Source organism: Danio aesculapii, chromosome 10 (assembly GCF_903798145.1).
Source record: "Danio aesculapii chromosome 10, fDanAes4.1, whole genome shotgun sequence".
NCBI lineage: Eukaryota > Metazoa > Chordata > Actinopteri > Cypriniformes > Danionidae > Danio > Danio aesculapii.
This window is the reverse complement of record NC_079444.1, coordinates 387,109-397,644: the sequence shown is the minus strand read 5'-3', so window position 1 is coordinate 397,644 and position 10,536 is coordinate 387,109. Positions and strand designations below refer to the sequence as shown.

Here is a 10,536-nt window from a genome sequence, read left to right as displayed (position 1 = left end):
AGTTTACTATAAATGGATCATTTTCTTCCTACTGCTCTATCTTCGTTTGGAAGAATCCCCCCTTCCACCCCATCTCCCCCTTTTCCTCCCTTTTCTAAAGGGGGAGCTCTCGAGACCTACCTGATCTCGGATCTCCTGATATACTTATTGACTGGGCGGGAGCCCTGGGCTCAAATATCTCTGAGCTCAGGGTTCTCTCCTGGGACAGCATGCCAAATCTGCTTAATACGCCAAGCATATCTAAGAGGGAACTCTTGAAATACCTTTTTGCAGATTTCCTCCTCCATATAATCGTAGATGGAAATCGTCAAATCCCTAGATGTTTATTCAATGCTTGGTTTATTTGTTATTTCTGCAGCCGAATCTCTTGGAAAAAAACCCAACAGAAATGTTTTAATTCTGAGCGGCAGTAAGACATGATATTTTCCTGGATCTAGATCTTTTTGTAATTCTGTTACAGTATTTAATCGCAATGCAATAAATACGACACTAGCGTATACATATTTAAATATATCTTTCATGTTAAAGGAATTCAAGGTTTTTACGTGACACTTAAACATTATGCATCGATCAACAATGTACAACAACACTATATCATTTACTCATCTCAATTATTGTTGATTTCAACATTTACTGATACAACATGACAAATCTTACGATCTGTTAGCATTGGGTAATGTATTATAAACATTAGCGAATACTGTATATAGATGTTAACACCAATGGACAGTATTTATTTAAAGGGATAGTTCACCCAGAAATGAAAAGTTACTCACTATTTACTCTATTCTACCACTTTTATAAGTTTTTATAAACCTTTAAGACTTTTTTTTCTTCCGTTTAACACAAAAGAAGCTACTTTGAAGAATGTTGAGACCTGCAACCATGACTTCCATAGTAGGAAAAACAAATAATGCAAATCAATGGTTACAGGTTTCCAACATTCTTCAAAGTAGCTTCTTTTGTGTTCAACAGAAGAAAGAAACAAGTGAAGGGAGAGTTAATGACAGAATTGAATGTTTTGAGGTGAACTAACCCTTTAATATACTTAATAACCTGTTGTTTTAGTTTGCTCTGCGTTAGCTAATGCTAACAAACATAACTTTCCATTTTAATCATCTACAGTATTGGAAAATGTTGCAATATTGAAATGAATGATAAATACTGTTCATTATTGCTCATGTTTAAATATGATATCCTTATGGTAAACAGTGTTTGCATTGAGAACACGCCTGATGCAGAATGTTGATATATTTCCCTGATGCAGGCTGAAATAACACTTTCTCCTGAGATTCAGACTGACTTTGAGACACATTGTGGAGATTATTGTTGAGTGTTGTGGCAGTATTGTTGTCCAGAATCACTTATAGACCGAGAGACGCTGTGAAAGGGCTCGTCATCTTGTTGAATACTGACAGGCGCGTGCGAGTAAACGGCTTTTCATCTCGTTTTACGCTTGAGCAACTGAATGAATGCCAAAGTCTGTTTAACTGATTGTATTTTGATTACATTACAACACCGGTGCTGTGAAAGGAACTGTATAAAACGGAAAACCTCACAATAACAGCTCACCGGACGTTTATCAGTATGGGAACAACTCTAGCTCAGCATATACACTATTTGATGAGTTATTGGTCATTTCTTTGTCATTATTTGTGAAATGTGCAGGGTCTGAGTGAAAACTGTTTCTGTTACACCAAATAATCACCATAATGCTAATAAATAATAATAACTGTGTCCACTAAAAACCTCTAAAACACCAGTTACATTGAAAAAGCATTTATGAATATTAATAAATCATGATCCAAATAACCTGTAGAGAAGAACTCTTTCAGCCTCCAGAACCTCACATTAATTACATTTAACTCAACACACACACACACACACACACACACACACACACACACACACACACACATACACTACAGCCAATTTAGTTCATCAGTTCCCCTATAGCGCATGTGTTTGGACTGTGAGGAAACCGGAGCAACCGGAAGAAACCCACGCCAACAAAGAGAGAACATGCAAACTTCACACAGAAACACCAACTGACCCAGCCGAGACATGAACCAGCGACCTTCTTGCTGTGAGGCGACAGCGCTAACCACTGCGCCACCGTGCCACCCAAAATTGTATTATAAAAGAGTACAAACCATAGAAGATAGAGCTATAACTGCAATTATCACCAGTGTCAGCAGAAGCGCTGTGTATCTGCCTGAAACAGTAGCATTGGCATACTGAACAGAACATCTTCAACCAGAAATAAACAAGATGACTTTTCTTGAGCCCAATCTAATTAATGGGCAACACATGGCAATATGCAGCGAGCTGGTACACTCTGAATAGATGCAGACCTCAGGAGCTGAGGAGAACACAGATTCTGTGGTCTGTTGCTTTATTCATGTAGTCATTTAAATGACTGATACAGCTCTGATGACCCGAGTTTACTTTGATTTCAGATGCCATGATAGACATGCTCAAGCTCAAACTCATTTTGAGTAACATCAAGATCTGATGCTGATGTGTTCAGACAATTTTGCTGAATTAGTTTAGTTTTAGAGGAGCTCCAGCTGATCATTATCCATGATATGAGGTAATGAAAGACGATTGAATGTTTTTTACCATGATGTTGACATAATGATGAGTGAGAACTTTTTTTCTTGCTTAAACTAATTTTTGCTTTGCTCTAACCCTTCTCTGTTTCAGCAGATTTCCACAGCACTGATGTGGACTCACCTTCAAAACAACACCAGGTCATCAGTGAATGCTGGATACGAAGGTGTTGCAGTTGAATGAAGTCACCTCTTAGACCACAGGTGTCAAACTCAGTTCCTGGAGGGCCGCAGCTCTGCACAGTTTAGCTTTAACCCTAATTAAACACACCTGATCAAACTAATTGAGTCCTTAAGGCTTGTTTGAAACCTGCAGGTAACATTAATGTAATGTAATGTGTATTTAAATAGTGCATTTATCATGTAGGCCATACACCCAAAGCACTTCACAATCATGAGGGGGGTCTCTTCACTACATCACCAGTGTGCAGCTCCACTTGGATGATGTGACTGCAGCCACAGGACAACGGCATCAGTGTGCTCACCTCACACTAGCTACAGGTGGAGTGGGGAGATAGTGATAGAGCTAGTTCGGTGCATGGGGATGAGTGAGAGGTCATGACGGGCAAGAGTCGATGGAGGGAATTTGGCCAGGGTTACACCCCTACTCTTTACCAGAAGTGCCATGGGATGTTTAATGAACAGAGATTCAGGACCTCGTGTGTTGAATTAGGGTTGGAACTAAACTCTGCAGGGCTGCGGCCCTCCAGAAAGCGAGTTTGACACCTCTGGTTTAGCTCGATTACAACTGTTTAAAACAGAGGAAATGCAACAAACTGATATTTGTGTACACTGTTGATTTCTGGGATTTGTTGTCTACATTTAAATTCTGCGATGTGATTGGTTGTCCACAGTCATCTCTGCCAATCGAAGGAGGAAAGCGAATAGGTGATGTTTCATGTTGTAATTAAAGGACTACAGTTAAAATTAGATTTCCTATTGGTAGTCTATGGTCAGCGATCATAGACTCTCGGCCAATTATATGGCACCAGAGTCTACAGTCACTTTAGACTTTGCACGACTGTAGACAGAAGACCTGCAAGCTCTACATACACTGCTAATTCGCTAATGCCACCCATACAACAGCATGAATCGCAGTTTTGACTTGGTTACTACAGTAATCAAAGCAGTGTGATGTCAAATCTAAATGTAGCACACAACTGTACATTGTGTAATCAAAAATGAAATGAAACTGAATACCTTGTAAAATAGCATTTAAGATTTTTAAATAATTTTTAAAGGCCTTTCTGCTGCTTTTGCTTTAAAGGGCACCTGTGATGCAAAGTCAACATTTGTGAGCTGTTTGGACAGAATAGTGTGTAGTATAGTGTGTCCACAGTCATACTGGAGTGATAGAAACACAACAAGTCTTTTTTAAGATTTCCTGATGCTAAAATAGGATCCGAATCCTGCAACCTGATGTAGAAGTGTGGTTTTCCACACCCACCGATATTGATTGACAGACATGTCTCCATAGTAACATGTCAGAACAGGATTTGCAAAGAAACTGGGATTAAAGGATCTGTTCAGCTCTCTGTGATCAGCTGCAGCTCCAGAATGAGTTTCACATAGTATCAACTTATTAATCTACATATTCCTTGTGATCGCCTTTTTGTTTCATCATTTAAAGCCTTATTACATCTCAGTACATCAGAGCTGATCGGGGATCTGCGGAATACGTTAACTACAGTGCTGTGCTCAGAGCTGACGTGTGTGAGACTGACCTGAGATCAGGAGAAAGTGTTCAGTACATCAGAGCTGATCCAGGGTCAGCGCAGTGTGTTCAGTACATCGCTGTGCTCAGATCTGACGTCAGTGAGACTGACCTGAGATCAGCGCGAGAGTCCGTCAGTCTGATGCTGTAAACAAACGCTGAGGCTCCGCGAATCGGGCGTTATTCATGAAATCTAAAGGATGGAAATAAGGCTTCCGATTTCCTCACACAGTTATGTTTCTTTGTGTGTCTCTGCGGTGTTCATTATCGCCGGTGAGTGGTTTAGATTATTCTCTGGGGTGTTTGTTTGATCTTATTTGTGAGCGCTAGCTAGAGACGCTAACCTGCTAGCTTTAGTGAACGCTATTATAACTGATTTAAAATGAATAGCGCATAATGTAAGAGTATAAAGAACAGCTCTTAAATTGATTTGACTTAATATCCTAAAGCTGTACGATTACGTGTGTTTATGTGTGTGTATTGCTCAGGTTAGGAGGTTTAGCTCGTATTGTTCTGTTAGCACATTAGCCTCCCTCATCACTCCTCTTTGTATTATACTGTCACAAAGACTGTCCTCTGAATAATTTAATTACTGCTGCAGAGGCTTTCTTATTTAGTTTCTAATGTATTAAAATTGTAATTATATTATTGTAAGTGATTATGGATAATATTATCAATGCTGAATGATCATTTTTGAGTTGGAGCAAAGGCTAAACAATAAAGACTCAAATCTTTGTGTTTTATTGAAGGAATGATGTCAATCCGTAATTAACATGTATTTCATGAACTCTGCTCTATGTCAGACTTTAAAAGGAGAAAATAAACTAAATTAGATGTGCCATGGTAATGAGGTGGTATTGCTTGAAGTGATATTTAAGTACTATGGTGCTGAATTTATCATTACATATGAAGTATATAATTAATTGATGGAGGTAAAGTTGCTTCTATAGTTGCACATTCAGACTTTCTCCTTAATAAAAAAACAATCTTTGCTAATTCTAAATAGTGAAATGATATTAGCATCCAAATACATAGATTACAGTCAAATAAACAGTGTTAATGTTGCTTTGAAGTCACACTTGCGTGCTATTTCAGACCCAATATTCAAAGCAGCGGTAAATAATATAGGGAAGTTGTCACTGAAAGTATGTGCGAATATGAAAACAACTTCCCCTCAATTGGATGATGCTGCTGTGGCTCATATATGTGTATGTCTGACTGCTGTTTACCTGTGTTTCAGGGGTCTCGGATGTGTCTGCGATAGACGTGTTCACCACAGCAGAGGTGTATGTTGAGAACGGGACCACAGCCACTCTCAGCTGCAGCTTTAAGTCTAAAGAAGTGGTCAGCCGATTGACTTCAGTGACGTGGTCTTTCCTTCCGGAGGGAGACTCAGGAGCGCACACTACAGTAAGGGTCTCTGTAATATCATATTATGGGCTGTAAGCACAGCTAGTGTTTTATCTCATACCAATAAACTTCCGGTGAACGGTTAATATGGCTATTTCAATTTCATACATTTCCTTTCTACAGCATGGATGTTGTAATGTAACTCAAACATAATCAGTTAAATAGACTTAAGCATTTATTTAGTTGTTCAAGTGTAAGCTGTTTAAAGGCAAGCGCCAGCAGGAGAGCGCAGAAACTCCATTGAAAGTACTGTGGTAAAATAAATTTCCATATTTTAAAGACATGATGCGGGACGATGGAGTTTAATGCAGTGCTTCTTGTACATTCTGACACCCACTTTATATTGTATATCAATCAGGCAGTGAAGATCATTGATTTTTAAAGAAATCAGAACTTGAACGTGGTGATTTTGTGACTACATACAGGTCACTGGGTTACTGAAAATTGAAAGTCCTTCTGCATATACACTATTAAGGTGTAATATGTCTGTCATTATCTGATCCTCACCGTATGTTCGTCCTCCACAGATCTTATATCACTCTGATGGGAAGTCTTTTCCGGGGTCTCTGCCGCAGTTTAAGACCCGTGTGGAATGGGCTGGAGACATGAACAAGAAGGACGCGTCGATCCGTGTCATTCAGATGCAGTTTAAGGACAACGGGACGTACAGCTGCGACGTGAAGAATCCTCCGGACATTACTGGACAGATGTCTGCCACTAAAGTCAGGGTGGTCATGAAAGGTGAGCGATTAAAGCATGGTCGTGCTGTAAATTAGGGCGGCACGATCTAACACTATGATGTTCTGTGATGTGATATGAATACAATTTCACTATGACATGAATATCTCTGTTTGGAAATTCATGATTGGGATGATTCTGTAGGGGAGTGCATCTGCATAAAATATAATAAACGATCTACAAGCATGGATAAATACAGTAAAGGTACTATTGAAATAAACAGTTTGGTCATTTTTATTTCAAGTCTATCAGTATTCAGGTACAGTAATGGAATAATAAAAATAATTCAATTAAATTATTTGTTATTAAAGTTTCAAATGCTACAGTGTGTTGTGCATGCATGCTGTAAAGTCCTCCTACAGTCCCAGGCCTCAAAAACACATGCAAATGATAAAGTATAATCCAGACTCCACGTTGCAGATCCTGTGATGTGACTATTGTGAATGATCACACAGCACATCCATGCTGAAATGAGGCTAATGCAAATGTTCATCAACCTCCTCCTGCACTGCGTACTGCATGGGTTAGTTCTCAAGCTCTGGTCAGCATTTTCTTCTTCAAATAAAAAGAATTGACTCAAAACACCTTTAAATATCAGGAAAAACCTTTTACTGTAGTGTTTTTAAAGCTTTAGGTGGTCACTTTGTGTCATATCAGTTTTCTTTAAACCAAAATACAAACACAAATCATGAATAAAGCTGCAATATTTACCTTGACTGAGAAAGCCCTTATTTACATCTGTGAAGGCAAACTGCAGGGTGGTGGAGCGCCATTAGAGAGATAACTGTGTAGTGGTGTGTTTACACAGGGATAGTCAGCAGGTGTGTTATTAAAATCTGTTGACCAGCACTCTTTGCTGTATCATCTACAGTATGAATAGAAAGAGTTCAGGAAAAACTGGAAAAGCGCTTGACTTTTACTTTCCTTTAACTCAGGAAGAATTCATAAATATTTATATAAATCTATTTTTAGTGTATCTTTTATATTTGGCATCTCTTTATGGTCTTATATGGTTAATTTCAGATATATTCAGATCTTATTGTTTTTATTTTATTAAAACTTTTTCCTCATTTTTGAACTGTCAACTTTAGCAAATAATGCAAGATATTGCATAAATATAAGACTGATTATAAGTCTGATTATAACGAATACAATTAATTCATGTTTACCATTAGAGACTGCATATATTCACACACTGCTGACACACTACTGGCTTTAAATCCCACATAAAAGTCATTTTTGGATAAAAGGTGTAGGCATGGGCCAGTATAAGATTCTGATGGAATGATAACCTTGGATAAAAGTAATCATGGACTCACAGTATTGTGATTAATAATAATAATTCATTTTATTTGTAAATGGCACCTTTCTAGACACCCAAGGTCGCCTTACAACAAGCATCAACAGCCATAACAGAACAAATTAAAACAATTAATAAAACATTGCCAAACAAGCATTTCAAATGCATAAGGAGTTACAGGTGCAAAAACATCGTGAATATAAAATAACAGGATAAAAATAGACAAAAGAGAGCCTGTTTAAATAGATGGGTCTTTAGACGAGATTGAAAAGTGTGAAGACTATCACTGCTCCTTAGATCCAGGGGAAGCGAGGTCCATAGCCGAGGAGCTGTGGTATAAAATATGTTAATTTTTAAAATGTGTGGGTAAAAAACAACAAATGTATTCCCTGCTGAACACTATATTTCATTTGGAGAAACATGCTAAAATAGTTTGTAGCTGTAAACATGTCAATAGTAAACAGTTAAATTACATTTTTGACTTCTGCTGTCTTCATTAGTTTAAACACAGATTTCTTTACAGCTTGTCATTTCTTTAGATATACAGTAAAGCCGCTGCACTGTGCAGGTCGACTGGATGTTGGTGTATAAGCGATTTGTTTTTCAGATGTTTGCTGAATCGTGGGCTGACCAGCAGATTTTGATGTGGAGGGGATTGTTCTGCTGGAGATACTGTTGTCCTAAAAAATGAAGTAAATAGTCTTATAATGAAAAAAAAACGTTTGTATTTTAGGAGCGGTATAACAGATAATTTGAGCAGTCTTAAAACCTTGACTTTTCCAAACCGCGGTAAACCTTGAAACTGGTTATCATCCCATGCTTAAATAGGAGCCCTTTTAAGCTGTGAATGGAGATGTGAACACAGAGCTGCGCTTCACTATAAACACACACACACACACACACAGAAAGTGCAGGGTTGTGACGTGCTGATGTTTTCTGTGTGTGCAGAGGCTCTTCCTCAGACCAGCGCAGCAGTAATCGTGGGCGGTGTGATCGGAGCTGTGATCGGCATCATCCTCATCTCTGTGGTCACGTATCTGATCATCAGGAGGCAGAAGCCCAGTCATGACTATGAAGGGTACGTCTGCGGATTAAATAACTCCCATTGCCTGTGGGTGCTGGTGATGGTGCTGGGTTAACCCCTTAACTCTCGGTGCATGCAGCATGAAGTGGGTGATTTAACACTAAACCGGAGTCTAGTGGGTGTGCGTGTGCGTGTGCGTGTGCGTGTGTGTGTATGTGTGGTATATCTCATATCTCACCTCAGATCTCAGCAGGACAAACATTAAGTGCTCATTAAAGACAGTAAAGCTCATTTGGGGTCAGCTGGTAACACTTCATCATGAGATTACAGTTAAATTAACCATGAGTAACACAGCTGAAGGCAAAATCCTGTGAAAATTGCAATGATTTCTCAAATATTTTCTGAGTGATGTTAAACAGAGCGAGGACATTTTTACTGTATTCCTTATATCATTTATATAAGGGTTATTTCTTTTAGTTTGGCTTTTATAAAAGCAGTTTTTACATATTTTTTTAAATAATAATTTTAAATAAGATCAACATTATTAGCTTCTTTAAGAAAATATTCATGAAGAAATGGTTTTTGAAAAAACAATGCTGTCCTATAACTGAACCTAATTACCCTAGTGAAGCCTTTAAATGCCACTTTAAGCTAACACTAGTGTCTTAAAATATCTAGTCAGATATGCCCCGTTTCCACTGAGTGCTACAGTTTGGTACGGGTCACCTTTATCAGGCTTGTGTCTCCCAAGTGGTGCCAACGGTACCCTTTTGGTGGGCGTGGTTTACGACAGTGGCAGTCAACGTCATTCTCGCTCGAGGACATGTCCAGGTAAAGCTGTACGGGTCGCTCACACATCATATGAGAAGAACTTCTCACAAAACAGATGCTTCATACACATACATATCTGTCATTCTCCTGCTTGTGTACGTGCTGGTGACGTTTCTCTGTAAACCAATAGCGTTCAGCTGCACGTCTAGCTCCGCCCTTTTGTTGTGCTTGGTACCCTTTGGAAAGCGTACCCAAAAAGTGGCACCGTACCAGATTACTCAGTAGAAACGGGCCTATATTATGTGCTGTCATCATGGCAAGGAGAAAAGAAATCAGTGATCAGAAATGAGTTATTAAACTATTATTATTCAAGATGTTATGACAAAACCTCTCATCACTTGGGAAATAATTGAAAAAGAATTCAAATTTCACTGGAGGGCGAATAATTTCCTCTTTAACTGTAATTAATAAAGAATTTGTTGGTCTTGAGGGTCACACCGAGAATGATAACTATGAAGTACATGTAAACCTGTAAACCTCACACACACTTTTAATACACAGTATATTCGCTAAACTGTTGGTCAATGAATGGTGATGAGGATTAACAGATGAGATTGTGTGTTTTTTCACTGACTGTTGAATAAATGCACAGTTTTCTCAGCTGAGTCTGACAGTTATTATGAATTAGTCTGTCATGGTTATCATTCTGCCTGTGATGAGCCTTTATTACCTATTATTATGCATTATTACAGTCGGATATTATTTATTATTGTGCCTGAACTAACAGTGGACAGTTGTGTTTGTATGAACTAACATAACACAGATTAATCAAGTCAGAAAGGTATATTGCTCGTTATTAGGTAATGCACTAGATTATTGTAACCACTGGAATCTCATCGTGAAGTGTTACCAGTGTGTGTAATATTGGGTATTGAACACATTACAATTTAATCTGGAGAGTAAACAC

The 10,536-nt window shown here is 38.4% G+C and overlaps 1 protein-coding gene across 2 annotated transcripts in view; it reads left to right on the top strand.

The window, feature by feature from the left end:
* Positions 1–4,428: 4,428 nt before the first annotated feature.
* The window catches only part of mpzl1l (myelin protein zero-like 1 like), a 15,226-nt gene continuing 9,118 nt past the window's right edge, over positions 4,429–10,536 (top strand). Inside the window, exons 1-4 of one of the 2 annotated variants that reach the window (XM_056466412.1) lie at positions 4,429–4,599; positions 5,567–5,736; positions 6,264–6,477; positions 8,723–8,852. In XM_056466412.1, coding sequence (XP_056322387.1) covers positions 4,527–4,599; positions 5,567–5,736; positions 6,264–6,477; positions 8,723–8,852 — 587 coding nt within the window. In that variant the 5' untranslated portion in view covers positions 4,429–4,526. The remainder of the gene's footprint in view (positions 4,600–5,566; positions 5,737–6,263; positions 6,478–8,722; positions 8,853–10,536) is intronic. The other variant, XM_056466411.1, reaches the window with a different exon arrangement.